The 22,394-nt window shown below is 33.7% G+C and overlaps 1 protein-coding gene across 5 annotated transcripts in view; it reads left to right on the plus strand.

The window, feature by feature from the left end:
• Nucleotides 1-21,133, plus strand: part of LRRC40 (leucine rich repeat containing 40) — a 48,816-nt gene extending 27,683 nt beyond the window's left edge. For 3 of the 5 annotated variants that reach the window (XM_072754901.1, XM_072754899.1, XM_072754902.1), the window contains 8 exons: nucleotides 362-449; nucleotides 567-612; nucleotides 6,732-6,840; nucleotides 9,842-9,949; nucleotides 12,189-12,299; nucleotides 14,929-15,006; nucleotides 17,236-17,421; nucleotides 19,709-21,133. In XM_072754901.1, the coding sequence (XP_072611002.1) occupies nucleotides 362-449; nucleotides 567-612; nucleotides 6,732-6,840; nucleotides 9,842-9,949; nucleotides 12,189-12,299; nucleotides 14,929-15,006; nucleotides 17,236-17,421; nucleotides 19,709-19,814 (832 nt within the window). In that variant the 3' untranslated portion in view covers nucleotides 19,815-21,133. The remainder of the gene's footprint in view (nucleotides 1-361; nucleotides 450-566; nucleotides 613-6,731; nucleotides 6,841-9,841; nucleotides 9,950-12,188; nucleotides 12,300-14,928; nucleotides 15,007-17,235; nucleotides 17,422-19,708) is intronic. The other 2 variants (XM_072754900.1, XM_072754903.1) reach the window with 1 other exon arrangement.
• The last annotated feature ends 1,261 nt before the right edge of the window (nucleotides 21,134-22,394 follow it).

The following is a 22,394-nucleotide window of genomic DNA, read 5'->3' on the forward strand; positions in this document are numbered from 1 at the left end:
GAATTTCATTTGGTTACTTGAAGAAAATCAGAATGTTTAGTATCCTTGAATATGGCTGTCTTGAATCACTGATTTATTCAAATTTACTTTTTACAATTTTTATTTAGCAAATGTTTTGTAGCTCACACTTTTTTTTTTAGCAATCACAGTATGACAGTTTCAAAACAGATCTCTTTTTTCTTTTACATGTTCAGCATTTATCTGAAAAGGAAATACTTATGGCCTATGTTTCTTGGACTCTCTTTGACACTATTATAAGATATATAGTTGGTCATGTGTTGTTAGTTTTATACTCAGCTATTCAGTTGAATTATACTTAACTCTTCATGTTAACCCTGAAATCATTTTAATCTTTTTGTAGTCTACCCTGTTCATTGGGAAAACTCCCTTTGAAATTTCTGGCGCTAGAAGGGAATCCTTTGAGAACCATACGAAGAGAAATTATAAATGTAAGCATATTTGGAATTCAGTTCTGGTTTTTAAATTTGAAATTCAAACATACATTTTGATCTATGAAACTGCAAGGTATGTCTTGATGAATATATGTCTTCTTTCCACCTTTTCAGAAAGGAACCCAAGAAGTCCTAAAATATCTGCGAAGCAAGATTAAAGGTACTTTTCTATTTTTTTCCTGTATTTTGAAGGATAGTATGAAAGATGGCGAAAGCTAATAGTATATAAATTTACATGTATTGTGAGTGTAAATTAGAGGAAATGGTCCCTGACAGGTGGTTTTAATGCTGAATCCATACAGGCCATAAATATGCTGAAATCATAAAAAAATCCTTAATTTCACAGTAATGCTTTATCTTTAATTTCTTTGATTTGTGTTATAGTATGTCAGTTGGAAAATAAAAGATTCAATAAACATCCCAGTGCTTTAACTTTGAAAAAAGAGCAAAACTTGACTTTTATGATATGGTATAGTATATTAATTCTGTTGACTAGGAGGCATATTAACAATTATTTGAATACTTGCTTCATACATAGTTTTGCTAAGTTCTGACAAGAATAAAGATAAAACACATTTTTCAGGATATGTTAATTTAGCATGAATATGCATCAAAAGAGAAACTGATACTGTACATTTAATTTTTAATGCCTCAATAAAATTGTGCTATATCCCAATTTTTATTTTATGTGTGTCATTGTAGGATACACGAGTATATTTAAAAAGTCAGCTATACTAATGTATTGCTGTATAACACAGTCTACAACTTAGTGGCTAACCTATAGCAAATGTTAATTTAGCTCACAACTCTGGTTATGCACAGCCTAGCTTAACACCATATTGCCAGTCAGTATATGTTAAATTAATGATTGTATACTTCAGCAATTTCCATTTACAACCGTGGTCTTCAAATAAATTAACAATTTTCTAAGACTCTTATTTCCTGCTAATCAGGGTGTTTCATTTCTTTTCCAGGTATGCTTTCTCCTCCAGAAATTAATTTTTATTAATTATTCTGATATGAATCAGTTAGAAGTCATAGCGAAATAATAAAAACAATTTTTTAAAATATTTTATTTATTAATGAAAGACAGAGAGAGAGAGAGGCAGAGACACAGGCAGAGGGAGAAGCAGGCTCTATGCAGGGAGCCTGACATGGGACTCGATCCTGGGTCTCCAGGATCACACCCTGGGCTGAAGGTGGCGCTAAACTGCTGAGCCACCCGGGCTGCCCCAAAACAATTTTTAAAGACTTAATGTTTTTAGAGTAGTTTTAGCTATACAATGAAATTGAGATATTTCCCATATATCCTCTGCCCCCACACATCCATAGCCTCTTCATTTATAAACATCACTTACCTGAATGGTATATTTTTTTCCCAAGAATGAACCTACATTGACACATCATCACATCCCAAATCATAGCTATGTTGGACTTCACTCTTGGTGTAGTATATTCTATGGGTTTGGACAACTTATTCACCATTGTAATAATCATACAAAGTGTTTTCACTGCCATAAAAATCTGTGATCAGTCTGTTTATCCTATTATCCCCTTTATCAGCCCACTCTGGAAGCCATTAATCTTTTTCTCATCTCCATAGTTTTGCCTTTTCCAGAATGTCATGTAATTAGAATCGTCCAGATTGGGTTCTTTCACCGTGTAGTATGCATTTAAGTGTCCTCCATGCTTTTCATGACTTGATAGCTCATTTTTTTTAGCACTGAATAATCTATTGTCTGGATGTACTACAATTTATCTATTCACCCTACTAAAGGGTATGTTGGCTGCTTGCAAGTTTTGGCAATTATGAATAAATCTATTCTTTTTTGCATGTGGATCTCCTGATATTTCAGCACCATTTGTGGAAAAGACCTTCTTTATTCCACTGTATTTATTGCCTTTGTTCCTTTGTCAAAGATGAGTTGACTGTATTTAGGTAGTCTTTTATGTGCTCTTTGTTTTATTTTTTTTTGTCAGTTTTTTACTGTCTCAATTACAGTGGCTTTATAGTAAGTAAGTCTTCAAGTTGCATAGTGTCAATCCTCCCACTTTGTTCTTCTCCATCAATATTGCATTTGCTATTTTGAATCTTTGGCTGCTTTATATAAACTTTAGAATCAGTTTATCGCTATCCCCAAATTACTTGCTGGGATTTTGATTGGGATTGCATTGAATATATCAAGTAGGGAAGAAGGGACTTCGTGACAATATTGAGACCTTTTATGGAGTATTTCTCCATTTATTTAATTCTTTGATTTCATTCATCATAGTTTTGTAATTGTCCTTATAGAGTTCTTATATATATTTTGTCATATTTATATATAAGCATTTCATTGGGGGGGGGATGCTAATGTAATTACTATTGTGTTTTTAATTTTAGATTCTACTTATCGATATAAAGGAAAGCAGTATACTTTTATATATGAACCTTGTATCCTGCAACCTTACTATATAATCACTTACTAGTTTCAGGAGGTTTTGCTTGTCCCATCTTATGGATTTTCTGCCTATGATCATGCCATCTGTGAACAAAAGCTATTTTATGTCTTCCTTCCCAATTTGTGTACTTTTAGTATCATTTCCTTACTGAATTGCAGTATCAAGGACATTTCAGTATGATGTTCAGGAGTGGTGAGAGGGGCATCCTTACCTCATACTTCATCTTAGGGAAAGGGTTCAAGAGTCTCACCATTAAATATGATGTGAGTTGTAGAGTTTTTGTAGATACTTCTCGGTAAGTTGAGAAAGTTCCCCTCTATTCCTCGTTTACTGAGAATTTTTATCATAAAGGAGCGTTGGCAGTTGTCACATTTTTTTTTAAAAGGTTTTATTTATTCATGAGAGACAAAGAGAGAGAGGCAGAGACAGCAGAGGGAGAAGCAGATTCCAAGCAGGGAGCCTGATGGTGGGACTCGATCCCAGGACCCCAGGATCACGCCCTGAGCCAAAGGCAGCACTAAACTGCTGAGCCACCCAGGCTGCCCATGTCACATATTTTTTTTGGTTTTTAGCCTATTGACGTGAAGCATTACATTGATTTTTGAATGTTGAACTAGACTTAAATTCCTGGGTTAAATACCACTTAGTCACAGTGTATAATTTAAAAAATACTTTTTAATATTAAATTTGCTCATATTTTGTTGAGGAATTTTGCATGTATGTTCATGAGATATAGTGCTTTCTAGTTCTTTTCTTGTAATATCTTTGTCTGCTTTTGGTTTTAGGTTATTGTTGGCCCCAGAATAAGTTAGGAAGTATTCTTTCTGCTTCTGTCTTCTCAAAGAGATTATAAAAATTGATAAAATTTCTTCCTTAAATCACCAGTGAACCCATCTGGACCTGGCTTTCTGTTTTGGAAGGTCATTAAATATTCATTTAATTTCTTTTATAGGTATAGGTGTATTCAGGTTCTACGTTTCTTTTTTTGTGAGTTTTGGCAGATTGTGTCTTCCAAGCAATTGGTCCATTTCATCTAGATTACCAAATTTGTGGGAATAAAGTTGTCAATTTTAGAAAATTTTCATCATCTCAGTGAGAATTTTCACACTTTTTAGCTGTTATGGATAATGGTGTGATAAACACTTATTTACAAGTTTCAGTGTGAGCTTGTGTTTTCATTTCTCTTGTGTGTATATCTAGGAAATGAAATGAGTGAAATTCCTGGGTCAGTGGTAAATTTATGTTTAGTCATTTGAGGAACTGCCAGACTATTTTACAAAGCAGCTGCACCAGTTTCCATTCTTATCAGCATTGTATGATTTTATATCCTCACCAACACTTGTTGTTTTCTGACTTTCTGATTCTATATACCCAGGTAGGTGTGAAGTGGCACCTCACTCTGGGATTCTTGCATATTTCCCTGATGACTAATGATGTTGAGCATCTTTTTGTGTGCTTATTGGCCATTGGTGCATTTTTAGAGAAATGCACCAATTTTCAGACCTTTTGCCCAATTTTTAATTTGTTGAATCTTTTTAATATTCCGTTATAGTAGTTCTTTATATAGTACAGATATAAGTGTCTTGTCAGATGATTTACAAATATTTTCTATCCCTTTGTGAGTTTGTTTTTCATTTATTTTGTTTTTCATTTCTTGATGGTGTCTGTTGAAACATTGAAGTTTTTTTTTTTTAATTTTGATGAAGTCAGGTTTTTTTTCTTATTTTCTGCTTATGCTTTTGGATTCATGTCTAAAAATCCTTTGCAAAAACCTACTTTATGAAAATTGGTTCCTATATTTTCTTCTCAGAGTTTTATATTTTTGCTTTTACATTTAAGAACTTGATCCATTTTGAGTTAATTTTTATATATAGCATGACATAAGGGTCCAATTTAGTTCTTCTGCATGTGGCTGTCCAGTTTCTTTGCACCATTTCTTGAGACTACTTTTCTTTCCTCATTGAATGCTTTTGTCATTTTTATTGAAAATCAGTTGATACAGGGTTCATTCTGGACTCTCAGTTTTATTCTGTTGATCTGTATGTCTGTCCTGTGCTTGTACCACAATCTCTTGATTATCATCGATTTGTAGTAAGTTTTGAAATCGGTAAGTGTAAATCATCTATTCTTTTTTCTCAGGATTGTTTTAGCTATTCTGCATTTTTTCAATCCCATATGAGTTTTGGAATCAGTTTGTTGATTTCTACAATGAAGTCAGCTGGGATTCTGATAGGGATTACATTGAATCTGTAGATCAGTTTAGGGAATATTGCCATCTTAGGTTTTTTAATTAAAAAGTCGGTAAATGCACATGGTAAAAAAAAAATTCAACCAATATACAAGGATATACAATAAAAAGAAAATCTCTCACATAGTTCCCTCCCAAGGCATGATAAGTTCCCTCTTTACATTCGTTCTGATGCTGATTATTAAAATTAGCTCTTTGAAAATGTTGAGAATACTCTATCTCAGTATGTTGTCATACTCATATACACATGTTTAAAAAATAATGCTAGGTTTTGTTGTGATTTAATATTGCCTATCTGCTGATCTAAATTGGCAATATATATTTCATATTCTTTAAAGTGACATAACCAAACTGCTAGGGTACTTCTAAATACTAAAGCATTACTTAATACTGATATATATCTTGGTGTCTTTTATTTTTATTTGATACGGTATTTTATTCTATGCTACTTCTATAAATAAAATATCCATATGATGTTTGCATAAGAAAACTAGCTTAATGATTATTGATTAGTGAGTAATTAGTGAGCTCCATGCAAGAGAAATATACTTCACAGTATTCAACAAATGTTCAGTAAAAGCCTACTGGAGGGACACCTGGGGGGGCCCTGGTGGTTGAGCGTCTGCCTTTGGCTCGGTGTGATGGCAAGGTCCAGAGATCTAGTCCCACATCGGGCTCCCTGTGAGGAGGCTGCTTCTCCCTCTGCCTGTCTTTCTCTCTGTGTCTCTCTTGAATTAATGAATAATTAAAATCTTTAAAAAACAAACAAATAAATAAATGCCTATTGGGCTGAAGCAAGACAAGGGGTACTACTATTTGTTTTATGTTCTTTTGGTGTGCTCTCTGCTTTTAACTTATGAATGCTAGGACTATTTCATTTTTTTCACTGTAGAAGGTTAATAGTCATATTTTACTTCTGTTCAGATGGCTTGAAATCTCTTGCAGGTGTCCTGAAATATACCTATTTGGTAGACATTTGTGGGAAGTAATACTTTTCCTTTGTTAACAAATTCCTTCTAATAGACCATATTATTTTTCTTCTCTCTTTTTTAAAGATTTTATTTATTTATTTGAGAGAGAGAGAGAGAGAGATAGCAACAGAGACAGCAAGAGAGAACATGAGCAGAGAGGATAGAAGCAAGAGCTGGACGAGGGGCTTGATCCTAGAACTCTGAGGTCATGACCTGAGCAGAAGGCAGATGCTTAACTGACTTAGCTACCCAAGTGCCCCTCCATATTATTTTTCTTAAGAGGAAGGATTAGTATCATTGTTTCTTCTGAGAGATTATAGTTATTTTCTACTCCTAAATTTCTACTCCTACCTATAGGTTATTTTCTACTCCTAAATTTTCTTAGGATAGGATTTATTAGAAGATTTTGAAGCCATATTATAGTAATTTTATCTATTTTCTATTAATTAAATAATAAGTTCTAGACGTAGATTTGAGTTATTAGAAATAAAGTATATGACTAAAGACATTCTCACCAATAATATCTAGAAGTCATGTGTACCATTTTTACTATTTTCAGGAATTTAGAAGTGACTTTATAGTATAAATATTGTTTTCATATAACTTTTCTCTTGCCAGATGATGGACCTAACCAAAGTGATTCTGTTGTTGAGACTGCCATGACACTACCAAGTGAATCCAGAGTCAATGTACATGCTATCATCACATTAAAAATATTAGACTATAGGTATGTAATTTTCTTTCTTTTTTTTTTTTAGTTTTATTTATTTATTCATGAAAGACACAGAGAGAGAGGCAGAAGGCAGAGACACAGGCAGAGGGAGAAGCAGGCTCCATGCAGGGAGCCCGATGTGGGACTTGATCCAGGATGTCCAGGATCAGGCCCTAGGCTAAAGGCAGGCGCCAAACCGCTGAGCCACCCAGGGATCCCCGGTATGTAATTTTCTTAAACACTGCAGAACATAATAGGAAATTTTGAAAAATAATCCTTCAGATGAAAGGAAAGTTGGTGAGGAAGTATTCATCAGAGTGTATTGGTATTTAGAATAATAGCAATTGCAGAAACAGTGATGAGATAAGAGCATATTAAAAGTACAGTGGACTTAAATGACCATTCCTTCAGTGATTTGTGTTTATTATGCTTTAGAGATAAATGATTATTAATATTGACATTTTTATAATAAAGAACATTTTATGATTGTAAAAAAAGAGTGACAGTATTGTCTGGTAATGTAATTTTTTGACTCCGTAACCAACCTCAAGAGAGGATTTTATTTTTGTTTATTTATTTATTTTAAAGATTTTATTTATTATGAGAGACACAGAGAGAAGGCAGAGATACAGGCAGAGGGAGAAGCAGGCTCCCTGCGGGGAGCCTGATGCGGGACTCCATCCCAGGACCGACCCCAGGATTCCGCCCTGGGCCAAAGGTAGATGCTCAACTACTGAGCCACCCAGGATTTTATATTGGGAAGGTCTCTATTAGTAAATAAGAAATTAGTATTATTTAGTTAATGTAGACCTAAAGCTGGCAAAGCATTAATACGTATAAGCCAAATGATAAGCCATAATAATATGCTCTAGTACATATGTATTAAACCTGGAACAATTGCAGTATTGGTATAAAAGTTGAGACAGAAACCTAAAAATGTCTATTTTATGGACGTGTATTTGATTCCGAAAAGAAGATACCTATGCAAAGATTGTTAGGTACTCTTTCAGTACTGCCTAAGGCAACAATGATAGAAGTAACCAATACTGTCAAAGCTCCTACTGTGATTAGCTCATGTCTGGATATTATAATGAAAATACAAAAGGATACAGACTGAAGTTCCAAGTTCAAGTCAGGTGACCAGATTTATTCAGTTATTCAGTCTTCAGATTTATTCAGTCTTAATGTGTCAGTAGGAACCACCTTCTCAGCAGTCAAGATACAGTTTCCATTTCAGATCTGTTGTTTCATTCACCTTGTTTCCACCTCTAGTCTGACATTCTTCATTGTATATAGAAATCACTGCTTAAGCCTACTTCCTTCTTTGTAACACAAGAGAATAGTCTTCCATACTTAATATTTGCATCCCTCTTTTCTCATAGCATAACATATGGTAGCTTAGCATGTCTTTTCTTCCACATAACATACTCATTTATTCAGTAGACATTTTTGGAACCTGCTACGTTTCAAATCCTATGCTAGGTGTCACAATACACTGACTGATGATAAGACAGACTTAATTTCTGCCTTAGAATTTTCTTTTCCTCACCCTTTATTCCTTTAACCCTGGATATCATTTATTGAGTTCCTGTTCTGTGCTAGGAAGGTATTTTACATATGCTGTTGCTTTTAATCTTCCAAAGAATCTATAAAGTAATATTGATACAATTGTATCTGAGATAACCATTCCTACTTTTTAAAGTCACAGATACCACAGAAGTGTTATAAAGATAGCACTGAAAACCATGCATCTTATTACATTTTTTGATTCTGAATTTATTGTAATTTATTTTCCTCAGAGACTTTAACTGGAAAGGAGTATTCCATTAAAATATAAATGAATTCTCAATCTCAAGGCCTAAATGCCTTCAACTAATTTTTTTCAAGAGTGTGAATCTGCAGTGTTTGATTACAATAAATCAGTTTCCCATGACTTAAGCGTTTCTGATTGAAAAAGTAAAAATGCTTCATCTGCACAATAAAAAATAGGGCCCTACAGCAGCAGAGGCTATAAAAACTGAATTTAGGGTGTCTTTTTACCTATTTGTATTACAATGCCTTTCTTACAGATTTCTCTATATTGGACGTTATATGTAATAATTGTTTCTTCTTCGTATAGTCATTAGTTTGACATCCCATTAATATTTTTCAGTAGATGATGTATTAGTCATAAACATTATAAAAGAAGAATGTAGGGCTAATTATAGCATCGACATTGTTAAATCTGCAAATGTCAGAGTACTATTATACTTTTATTTAATATTAAATGTATACTTTATTGAAAATCTTAAGGAAATTTATTTACATTTGCATTTGCGAAAGATCTGGCCCATGTAATGTAACAGTGAATAACTCTTCAGATTCTAATTTCACAGAACTGAGGTTAAGAGAAAGTGAATTTTTAAAAAGCTCCTTAATGGTAAAAAAAAAAACAGGAATAGTTTAGTCTAAGGCCACTACCCTGTCTACCTTGTCACATGCTAAAGCAGAGAGAATTTGGCTTAGGTGATGAGAAACAATTTAGTATAATGTTGATAATGCTTAACTTTTAAAAATGAGTATTACCTTGCAGTTAATTATTACATAGCTACATAAAGTTGACAGATGGTCCCTGTTAGAAAAGGGATGACAACAGTTTTAAAATTACAGATTTAGTTCTATTCTGAGGTAGAAGAATCTACTTCCTAATTACTGTGTCTATTTACTATATGATTTCTAAACATCTTAGACTCTGAAGATACATGTTTTTATTCACACTGAGTATGTGAATGCTCAAAAAGCATGATACAGTGTATTGCGATATGATATGGTGTCTAAATTCTTCATGGTTAGTATTTTGTGAGTTTGTAGGTTTTTGTGACATTCTTTACAGAGTTTCAAAATGTTCTTCATAAGCAACTGCTTTGCTGCCTTGAAAACTCTTATAAAATCTTTAAGGGCCTTTAAAAGTGAAAAGTGATAATCATATCTTTCTGACTGCTAAGAATGATGCATTTTAAAACCATTTTTCATTTAGTGATAAACAAACAACTTTAATTCCTGATGAAGTATTTGATGCAGTAAAAAGCAACATTATCACTTCCGTTAACTTCAGTAAGAATCAGCTATGTGAAATTCCTAAAAGGTGAGAGTTGTTCATGATGTCATTTCTATTAAGTTGTGACTCATCCTCTGGTGTGTTTGCATCTGAGTAGCAAGAGTAATTATTTTTTCATAGTTTTCTAGTAGAAGTATATGTAGAATTTTTCTTATTATTGATACTTGAGGGATTTAGCAAAATTCACCTAAGTATTCTCTGAGACATATTAACATTAGTTCTGAGAGGTATATTAGTTTTTTTAAATTTGGTTTCTTTTTCGTTTACAGTTTAAACATGGAAAATAGGTGTTAGAATTATTAGTGCAAAAGTTTTAAGACACAATCCAAAGCCAGGGCCGTGTGGATTAATAGGAATTTTCATTTTGGGCTTTATGCTAATGAATTGCCAAGCCACTGAATTTTTTTTTCACTGACTGTAAAAGTAATAAAAAAACAATTAATTCTGTCAATATTTTCTTCGCAGAAAAGAATACTTCACTGTCAAATATTACAAGTCACGGGCATTGTACTTGTACTGTTCAGTATGTCTTTGTTGAAATTAGTTATAGCAAAATCTTTAGGTTATGAGAGAAAATTAGTATAATATTGAACTTTTAAAATGATTATCTCGTAGTAAACTATATACCCAAAGAGAGTTGACATATAACCTTGCAATTAAAACAACAGTATGGGAAACAGGATAGGGTGATGATAAAGAACTTGGACAATGGAGTCAGTTACATGTATCTGAATCCCAGATCTGTGAGTTGTGTGGCTTTGAACAGGCTAACTAGCTGCTCTTAGTTTCCCTACCTATGAAGTAAAGATAAGAAAGTAGCTATTTTATAAGAATTAAATTAAATGACATGATCCACACAAAGTACTTAATTGGTGCTTAGCCCTTAAGTACTTAAAAAAAAAAAAGATGATTGGGAAAATAACAGTCATCTGACTGTCAAAAATATTGTTTAGATGTTAAAATTTTTTAAAAAGACAAACTAACTTGCTTTCTATTTTGCAGAGCATACTTTGGAAAATATATATCTTAAAAGTCAATTAACTTTGAAATTCCATAGCAGAAGGAGATCTAGTCCATCTACTTCTCTCTTCTTTAAAGGGCTCTGTGGGTACTGGACGGAAGAACTGAGCAGTTAGATTTGTCCTCAGTATAAGTCTGCCTGGGGAATCCTGGGTCAAAACTGGGAATGGAGGTGGAAGGAGCTAAAACGCATCACCTTCATCACTTTCTCATTTTACCTCACAGTCTGCATGTGCAAAACAACAGTGTTTCTCGACACATTTTTTGGCAATATAGGGAGCCAAAGAAGAAAGGTAGTCAGGACATACCGTGATCCTGAGAGTTTTCCCTCTTAAATTTTTATTTCCCAAGTATACTTTTCACTATATAATTTCCTGGTTGTGAAAATAATACTTATTCATAAAATTTTGGACAAAATGAAGGGACAGATCATTTTTAGTCCCATCGTTGATTTATTCTGTTCATGGCATGTTTTATTTCAAGCTATTTCCCATTTAGAATTACCTATACCATTTCTATCTTAACTGGTTTCTTTATCATAAGTGTTTTCCTCTGTTATAAACAATACTTCTAAAATCTAAATTATCTAATACTATAAGGTGGTTAATTATGGCAATGAATAAAACAAAACATACTATTTCTTTAGATCAGATTTCCAGAATTATCTCAGTACATATATGCAAAAACTTTCCAAAAAAAGTTTTATCAGTTACATATCCAAACTCATCTTTCTTTAGCACAGCAGTTGATATACTTTCTTTCATGTAGTTTCATTTGTTGGCAAATCATATCTAACATTTCTTAGAGTAATAGTGTGCTTTAAAATTACTAAGGTTGATTAGGCTTGCTTAGAAGTGTTTAAGTCTTTCTCTTTACGTCTTTGACTTAAGTTATTTAGTCATGACACTTAACTAAACCTCGGAATTAACTTAATGTTTTCTTGTGGTCATGATCAATATAATGTTAATTTGAACAAAAAAAATCTTATACTTTAAAAAGTTTGATGTATCATAGTTAAAAATCATTGTGAGGTCCTCAGAATATTATATTATGCAGTCTTAAAAGAAAACTACTATGTTACAGAATACACATCCAAACTGAAATTTTAGTAAGAAAAGTAAAAGTTACAGGAAATCTTAATTTTAGCAAAAATAATATAGGATTTTTCCTCCTGTGATCTCCTTGGAGTTTTGAAGTTCTGACAGTAAATTCAAGAGCTAACATTTTAAAATTGTTTTTGTTTCAGGATTGTGGAACTGAAGGAAATGGTTTCTGATGTCAATCTCAGTTTTAATAAGCTTTCCTTTATATCCTTGGAATTATGTATGCTTCAGAAATTGACTTTTTTAGATCTCAGGTATTTATTGATGCTGTTGCTTCCCTTTTTTTCATTATAACTTGTCTTTGAGTTTAGCCTAACATTTGTTCTTTCCCTCGTATTTCCTGAGTATGTGTGGAAATTGCTCTTTAGTTTATTAATAAACATTTTTGGACAAATCTAAAATTAGGCATTTAGGAAATATTTTAATCAAACATCTATCATTTTAGGCAATTTATAAGTTAAGTAAGAAATATTACAAAAATATTAACACATTCTTTAAATTTATGCTTAAAATTACAAATAGTCCATGGAAGTGTTTGTTTCCAATCGTTCCTTTTCTGAAAGTAAATGGCATAAAACTCAAAATCCTATGTTGGCGCAGCAGCTAGCCTGGCTTCCCTTAAAATAAGAACCTATTTGGGGGCTCTTGGGGACTCAGTTAAGTGGCTGCCTTCAGCTCAGGTTATGATCCCAGAATCCTGGGATTGATCCTGCATCGGCCCTCTGTTCAGCCGGGTGTCTGCTTCTTCCTCTCCCTCTGCCCCTCCCTGCTTGTGCTCGGGCCCTCCCTCCCTCCCTTTTCTTTCTTTCTTTCTCTCTTTTGCTCTTTCACTCTCTTTCCCTTTCAAATTAATAAAATCTTAAGAAGAAAACCTATTTGGTTTCAAAGTATAGTAAACATTCAAGACCAGAAAGAAAGAAAAGACCACCATGAGTGGCAACAAAAGAAAAGAAAACAAACTATTTAAGGCTCTGTGGAGGTAATAGGAAGTTTAATTTAAATATGTCCTAAGTTGAAGTGACAGGATCGGAATTGCTACAGTTCTTTGAGGATTAGTAATAATAAATGACCAGGGATCCCTGGGTGGCGCAGTGGTTTGGCGCTTGCCTTTGGCCCAGGGCGCGATCCTGGAGACCCGGGATCGAATCCCACATCAGGCTCCCAGTGCATGGAGCCTGCTTCTCCCTCTGCCTCTGTCTCTGCCTCTCTCTCTCTCTCTCTCTCTGTGACTATCATAAATAAATAAAAATTAAAAAAAAATAATAATAAATGACCAAGAGGTAGATAGTCAAATATTTATTTGTTTGGGCTTTCAGATTTTCTTTTTTTTTTTTTTTTTAATTATGTTATTTATTCATGAGAGACACGCAGAGAGAGGCAGAGACCCAGGCAGAGGGAGAAGCATGCCTCCCTGCGGGAGCCCGATGTGGGACTCAATCCCAGGACCTCAGGATCATGACCTGAGCCAAAGGCAGATGCTCAACCTCTGAGCCACCCAGGTTGCCCTGGGCTTTAAGTCTTTATTTGTATACTATTACTTCATTATCTACACTTCCTACTCATATGTTGTTACGAGGTGCGCTTTTAGTTTCTTTAAGCTGTAACTCCTCTTGCTCTGCTCAAACAATAGGTAAATAAGAATAAGCTAAGTTTTTTCTGTTTGAGGATTTATTCTGCTTGTAGAGACTTTTTTTGGCTTATGGGATTAAAGCAAATCTAATACTCTGCTCCTATTAAATGTCGAATTGCCTCTGTTTTGGTGTGGCAATTACACTGGCAAAGCTGTGTAAAACCATGTTGTAGTGTTCAGCATTAATGGAGCAGAGAGAATAAATTCATGTACTCAATTACTGCTCTCTTTATTTTTGTCCCATTCTTAGAGTGTGTTATGTGTATGTCATTGTCTATACCTTCAGGTTTCTAATTAAGTGACTAATGTACGCTTTTATATCTGATATCAGTAGCTATATAAGACTCTTGGAAAAGGATAGAAACCAGCAGTACGTTATTCAGTACAAGTTATTAGAGACAGTAACTGAAGAAAACGAAAAAGAACATAGGTGTAGAAAGTATGACAATATATAGGCTTGACTTCTGAACCCAAAGAAATTTAGAGAAAATGACTCAGTTGTAACAGGTAGCCATCTAGTTGGATATAATTTTCTCACAAATATTTTCTATTATTAGTAATTATATAGGGCCTAGAATCCTTCTTCTTGTTGTTAACCTTCCTTTTAACATTATTCCCAGATCCTTCTAACAGTAAATGAGATTCTATTTGCTGCCATCCTTGTTTATAAGATTCTTAAAAATATTTCATATTAGCATTGTACAAATTGAAATTCTAAACTTAGTAGAAATGGACTTGCTTAATACCTATGGAGTAGAAAGCTCCAAATTTCTAGTTATACAGAATCTCATCACTTGTTTTTTGTTTTTTCATAAAATTTTACAGTTCTGCTTAGAATTTCATGTCTGTATGCAAGATATATGTGTTAAACATCAGTCAAATATTTGTGGCATCAAATAATATGGTATTTACAGGCATGATCTCTCCATGGCCGCCCTATCTGTAAGAAGTACTGCTGAGATTAGTTCGAAGGAGGGAAGTGATTAGTTTACAGTATTTGCCCCATTAAGTGTATTATTAAAGATTTGGTTGCTTTATCAGTTGGTTGTGTATTGGTATTAGGATTTGGCACACTAATCAAATACCTGAGCCAGCTGACTGATTCACAATTCTCAGGACTCAGCCTTAATGCGATTGGATTAAGGACTAACAAACCAAGCTATGTAGTTTTGTGTCTGGTCAACACATTAATTATAAATTAAACTTGTACAGATTTTCAGACTTCATAAATAATCTTTTTCTTTCCAATTTAGGAACAATTTTTTAAATTCTTTGCCTGAAGAAATGGAATCGCTGATAAGATTACAAACAATTAACCTTTCCTTTAACAGGTGAGAGAACAGACTAATCTATGACTAAGGATATTTATGTGGAGAATTTATAGGTCTTAGAGAATACACCTCAAAGAGTCCAATCAAAAGGCCTCGTGTGTTTATTTAAATATTCAGGTTTATTTTCACCTTATTCTAGCTAGAATTGAAAGTGATACTGCTTTCTTAGAATTTTCACAGCTGATGTCTAGTAGACTTTTCCTTTTAACAATTTTAAGAAACTTGTAGCCTAGTAGGAAGACAGATGTAAATAAATAATTATAATTGCTATAGTGAAAATGCAGTGCCTAGGAAAAGATGTTTTCTGAGATTGGCCAAAGGTAGAGGAGACAGCATAGAAGCCGAGACCTAAAAATTAGACGTCAGCCAGACACACAGGGATCAGGCTTCCCAGGCGGAGCACATGACGGGCACTAAGGCACAAATGGATGGGAACATGGTGTGTTTGGGACACTTCCAGCAGTTTGATATGGCTCGGACCCTCAAGTGAGGGGGTAGAGGAGTAGAAATAATAAACCAAGGTGGTCACATAAGCGGGAGCGAGTCCTTTCAGAGCTTTATACGCCAACTTATAGATTTCATTCTGCAAACACTAAAGATACTGCTAATAATTAAGAGTAGCTAATACTTATTGGGAGCTTATTATCTGCTGTCACAGGACTAAGGGCATATATTATCTCATTGAGTCCTCACAAAAGGTAGAGGTTTCTCTCACTGTGAATCTGTCCTGTTCATTTAAAAATCAAGGATTAGAAGTTAAGGGAATCCTCCTAAGCTTTTCTATAAAATGTCTCCACATAGGTATTCTTCCTTAGTTCGCTTTTATTTCTAATGAAACAGAATTACTGGCAGTATAATTAAGTAAATATTAGATATTTATGCTTTGCTAAGGTTCACAAAAATAGTAAATTATAGATCCGGGGTTTGAGCTCAGGTGGCTTGCCTCCAGTGCTTGGGCCCTTAACAACTAGGCCGTTTGTTTCCTATGATGTAAGCTGATTCTGGCAATAATCTAAATATTAATAACTAACATGTACTTACTGCATTCCAGCTTAAACATGCAGCCCTTACAACAATAAGTTTAGTACAATTGTTATTATTCCTCATCTGCAGTTGAGGGAGCTAAGGCACAGTGATGTGTCTAAAATACTGCCTATTTAAATTTTTGTTCTGTCTGCTTCATTATTGCTCATGCTTTCTCATGTTGTAGGTTATATCAGTATTTAAAAATATATGTGCTTCTCAGATAATTTGCTAATCTTTGTGACCTGAACTATCAGTTCTCTATTGTCTATTGAGCTGTCAAAAACATTTTCATGTGATGTCTTTGGGAAGATAGCAGAAGCTAACTTCTGTGTTAACAGGTGAGCTACATCTATTTAGATTCCCTTGTTCAGGCATTGCTGAGAAAGAAGAGGGAGGACTGCTTTGGGCAGTTTGGTCCCTCTGTACTCCTAGTTACTAACTCTCTAGTCCCGCTGGAACTTCAGAGCCATCTTGAGTTTATGCTTGCCATTGCTTGCTTGCTTGCTTGCTTGCTTTCACATCAAGGCAACAAAATAAAAGGGCAATATGGGGAAGTAAAAAGGCCACAGCTATTAAACTCTCCTTCAGCCCATCCCTTGTCTTTTCTAGTCCATGCCACAGTTTATCTCACACTGAAACCATGCTAGCCACTGTCCCCCAAGAGATCCTTAATATTGTTGCTCGGAGCCTTGCCTTCTTTTTTTGTGACACCTACAGTAGTACTTTAGATGAGCAAGCAGCAGTCAGTGTTAGTTTGTGATCTTTTCAAGAACCAAAGATGCACGTATTTTGGAAGCTTCCATCGGAGTAAAATATAAATCTCTAATATCTACTTAATATATTGGTAGTAATTCCTTTTCATAAGAAGTAAAAGCAAACCAAGGAAGAATACCTACATGAGACCTTTGTAGAGAGGCTCTCGGGAGGATTTTCTTGTTTCATAAATGTGAAAAGAAAAACATAGGGGAATTTACTCTAAACTTTGGTTGGATTTGCACAATAAATACAAAGTGTTACAAAGTCTGTCTACTTAACATATATTTCATGGTTTCCAGAATCCATTCATTTTCTTGAAAATTTGAATAGAGGACTTAAACCAGATACAAAATAAATTACACTGAAGAAAACTACATCATGGTATCAAACTTAAGATCATTTATTTGAAGGAATGATTTTGCCTTGATTCTGTTCATATTTTAATAGGTTCAAAATACTACCTGACGTTCTGTATCACATTCCCACACTTGAAACAATTTTGATTAGTAACAACCAGGTTGGATCTGTGGACCCTCAGAAAATGAAGGCAATGGAAAATCTGATCACATTGGACCTTCAAAATAATGACCTCCTACAAATTCCACCAGAGCTTGGTAATTGTGTGAACTTAAGGTAACCACACCATTACGCTAAGGTTTACCGTTTATTTGATCAGTTTGTAAGTTGTTTTTGTCTTGTTGAGGTACTCCCAGGAAAGTTGAGGTAAACAATTTAATGTGTTAAAAATAACAGGTAACAAAATCCAGGATCCCAATTTCATTTTTCAAGTTTTACCAAAAATGTGTATTTTTAGCTTTGTTTATTATGGCATAATCTATGTGTAAACATAGGAACTGATTGTTTTCTGATCCTTTTGTCACCACTGTGTGTGTATAACTCGAAACTCCACTGCATAAAAAATGTCAGGGAAATATAAACTCCCCAGTTATGTATATAAGGTTTTTCAAAATCTGATTACAGACTTTGACCATTTATTTCAAGCCCAGCATGGCCTTTCTTATTCTGTGTTAGTTGTTACTTGGGCCTTAAATGCCTCTACCCTGCTTTTATCAGTAATCAACCTAAATATCATCTTTGAAAAACCTTCCCTCTTCTCCAAGCAGAGTTAGTCCCTCTCTCTGATTTTCTATCCTGCCTTTTATGGACTCATTTATACCATTTCTTTTTCCTCCTTTAGAAGAGAGTTGTCCCAGTGCCTAGAACACAGTGAGCACCCAATAGGTGCTTGTTAGATGAATTAAAGAGAGTTTGACATGTCAACAGAAAGCCAAGTACTTAAGCAGAATGTGTCAGAAGTAGTTTAATTACTGAAAACTGTATATGATGGTTTGGCATATTTTACTTTACTGGGGGGCACTGGCAGCTGTTTCAGTACCTCAATATTCGTGAACAGTAAGAGGCAAATACAGTTGGTTCTTGTTATTTACAGTAGTTGCATTTTATAAAGTGAACACCAAATTAGTGAGTACTGAACCATTACTGCTAGGGGAATTATATACTTAGGCTCTTTGGAGCCTCTAGTCACATTTTCATGAACGAGTCAATATAGAACCTTGTTTTTTGTGTGTGTTTCTGTATTTACTATATTTTAACTATGAGCCAGACCACACTATAATTCACGCCTGTGAAGCTTCTCTGGTATATTTATCTTCTCTGTAAGGCACACGACACCCTTCACGTGTTTAGGAAAAGTAGACAACAGTTGAGCCACCACACTTGTGGGGCATATTAAACAGCAAACTCACCAACACAAAGTACAAAAATGCAAAAAATGTTGCACTCCTAAGTAGATCACAGAAAGGACAGTTGATTACAGTATGAGAACTGACACAAGAAGGAACAGCATCACCTTATTTGACCTCAGCTGAGAATGTGCCTATTGATGGACTCAGATTTTTTGGTGCTGTTGTGCATATCCAAAAATGACCTCGAAAGTGCCATGTGTACTGATTTTGGGGTTATTAATAAATTTTAGTGGTAGGCAAATTAGCACAATATGGAGCCTGTGAATAATGAGAAAACTGGCTGTAATTAATTCCTTTTTATAAATTAAGATAATCAGTCTTTAAAAGAATTGTCACAAAAAAAAAAAGAATTGTCACAGCCCATTCAAATTTTGAAGATATAAAAAAAAATTTTTTGAAGATATAATTTAGATCTACTGTATAATGGGGTATGAATCCTTTGGCTTTTGTTTACACAAATACTTAAGTTGCTGAAAATTAAAAGTCTCTTTATCATTTATTTCATTAATTATATAAAAAAAAAACAAATCAGCCAGCCCTCAAATCTTAAGTTGAACCTCATTTCAGAACATGTAAATAGATTTTGTGTGTGTATCTGGTCAAGGGAGGTAGAGCGCAGGCATGTGTCCTGGTATCCCAGGGTCAAGGGCGGATATATTGGTTACATTATAGTCCTTGGTATGCTGACGAGTGTGCTCGTTCTAATGTGTGGATAGAATTCAGCCATGTAGTTGGTCATCGTAAGATTGAGAAGAGGATGGATTGTAAAATGGTGATTCATGTCACAGCTCTTCTGTTTAATGGCTGTATGATCTTGGACATAACTGTCTTCTCTGAATTTCTGTTTCCTTACCTATTAAATAGGAGTATTAATGGTGTCTACATATGATGCATTGTGTTGAGTAATTTATGTGTTATAATTGAGAGCCAGCGAACATAAATTACTCAGCACAATACCTTTCATATAATAACTATTCAATTAATGTTGTTTGGGTTATTGTAGTTCTAATTACATCTGTTGAAATGCTTAGATTTGAAAAGGGACAAATAGAAAAAAAATACACAGATTATATTTATAAAATTGCAAATGAAATTAGAAGAAAAGCCTCCCTAATAGAAAATGTTAAAATTCTTAATTCTGTTTTTTTGTTTAGAACATTACTACTAGATGGAAATCCATTCCGTGTTCCTCGAGCAGCCATATTAATGAAAGGAACAGCTGCTATTCTGGAATATTTGAGAGACCGGATTCCTACTTAAATTGGAGCTATTTTATAATCTTGGTCATGTTAATTCTTAGACTTCTTACATTGATAAATAACATTTTTCTAAGGCATTATGCATTTGTAAAGGTGATAACCACATGCAGTATTCATGCATTTATTCTGAATGTTTTGTATAAGATTTATCTTCCTTTCATTCCTTATAAGATAGCAGTTTCTTCAAAAGTGAATTTTTAAGTTAGTTTGATATTTTTATAATGATAAAGCATTTTTGTAAAAGTGGGGATTTCCCCCTATTTCTGTTTGTGTTACATATAATGTGAACCATTGATTTGAATATGACCATCTAATTTCTACCTTTTTGTTAGATATAAAGTTGAATTTTATTCCAAACTGTTTTTTTGGTGTAAAAAAAATAAGACTTTTCCTTACTCATGATAAGACTTTTGTGATGTGATTGGTCTTGGTATAAGTTTTAAATTAACATTCACTGTCTTGTTTTTGTTTTAATCTAGTTGAAATGTTACTTGTTTAGCCTTTTCCCATTTTATGAAACCATTTTGTCAGAATTTCTAATGTAACAGAAATGCTATATGAAATGTAGTTATTGGTAGAGAAAACAGGGAAGAGTGTTGTTAAAATTGCTCTCACAGTTTTGAATCTAAAATTTGACAAGTCTTTTTTTTTTTTTTTAATGACTTCTTAGTATTTAGTTTCCATACAATGATCTAGTACTTCTGGATTCAAGAAATTTGAAGGGATTGGATCTGCATATTTTTCCCTCGAAATATGTTTAGAAATACCTTTTGTTCTTCTTTTTAAAAGTGCTGAAGAGCTTATTTTATTAATTCAATAGATATCAGCAATAGAAAATAATAACATGTATCACATAGAAATCCTGGAAATTTCTTAAGTACTTATTACTAAGCAGGTATTTGTATACATTATCTATCTGTTGGTGTGTTCTGATCCAACCTTGTGTATCTTTTTTATTTCCAGGGCCTTACTTTTCAAATTTGCATCTTATCTTCATAAGACTAAACTTGTTAGCCATGTGGAAATTTTCTAAAAGGGAATTTGCTATAGGTTAACTGGATTTAGTAAAAATAAAATAGAAATATTTTTACTTACACCAAAAATGTCAGAGGTAAAATGTCAGAGGTAGGCTGATCAGTCATGATGAAACTTGCCATGTGATTCTATTAAGTAACCAATCAACAGAATGTATATTAATTTATATAGTTAGGTAGGTAGCTAGCTTGCTTTTGGCTCATAGAGGCATGCTTATATTATGAAAAAAAAATCATTGCTAGTAAAGATAAATACATGTTCATAATAAAAATTACATTTTTCAAATATGGATTATAATATGGTTATGTTTTTGGTTTAAAAGAAACATTCTCTTTTCATACTACAACTCTGTGGCTGACTAAGCAGTCTGCTTCAGTATTAAACAAAAGACACTTTACAATAAGGTGACATTTTATTTATACAATAAAGAGACTTTTAGGTTATTCAAAACACGTTTTTAAATACTGAAAAAGTTGAGTACACCAAAGCCGAAAAATGGCTCTGCTATACACTGCACAGCATTATTGTAGTCCCTGTATTTTGTATCTGTACAGAAAGCATCTTCAAATGCATTCTAATCACATTGTACACCTTTACCAATTAGTGTCAATACATAAAAGAACCTGGAGAATACAGCTTGCATTTGCAAATTAACTGACAAAGTGATTAATTTCACTGATTCAGTAAATTTAAAATATAGATTCATAGGACTCCTTTGCACATAAAATGAAGCAGCTTTCAAGGTCATTATGGTCTTATACTGCAAAAAAAAAAAAACACTCCATTAAGTACATTCACAATCTATGTTAATAAAGTAGTAAATATGTCTTCATTCAGTGTTTATTTACATCAATATGTAGTTCAACTAAAAAGTACTGTTAATTGTGGTACATTTTTAGCACATACAAAAATGACAACTTTTTATATATAAGCTCAAAATCACAATTATCTCAAAATATTAATTACAATACAGCCATTTCAATTAAACATGTCATGATTTAATTTTTTTTTTTTTTATAAAATGGTAAATTTTTTTACTAAAGTAAGCAATCTGCTTTGAGTTGGCTAGAGTTCACCCATGTAGAAAACCTTAAACGTTAAGAGGTGTTTCTTGCCCCCTCCCACCCGAGTTTGTATACAGCCACCTAGCCTAGCAAAGAGACAGAAAAGGCCCCAATTTATAAAGATTAAGCCTCTTTTGCTATACTCCTGTGGCTTGTTTCTTCCATAAAAGCTTTACAAGGGGAGTATCAATAAACTATGCAATGAAATGCATGCATTAATATACAGTGTGTCTATGTAAAATGTTCCTGTTTACCAGTGCACATTAAAATGTTCACAAAGACCGCAAAAGAAGTCATAAAGTAGCATTTATAAAGATCTAGCAGTTGCGAACTGTGAACTTGGAAACTGCTTGATAACGTAATGAAATTTCTTTGAAAACATATCCCAATTCAAGTTCTTTCTCTGGCTAAAGGAGTTCTTGTTACTTGGCCTTAAGATGTCACTGTTGTGCTGCACATATGGTAGTGAAGTCAGATTTTGA

This window comes from Vulpes vulpes, chromosome 3, assembly GCF_048418805.1.
Source record: "Vulpes vulpes isolate BD-2025 chromosome 3, VulVul3, whole genome shotgun sequence".
Taxonomy (NCBI): Eukaryota; Metazoa; Chordata; class Mammalia; order Carnivora; family Canidae; genus Vulpes; species Vulpes vulpes.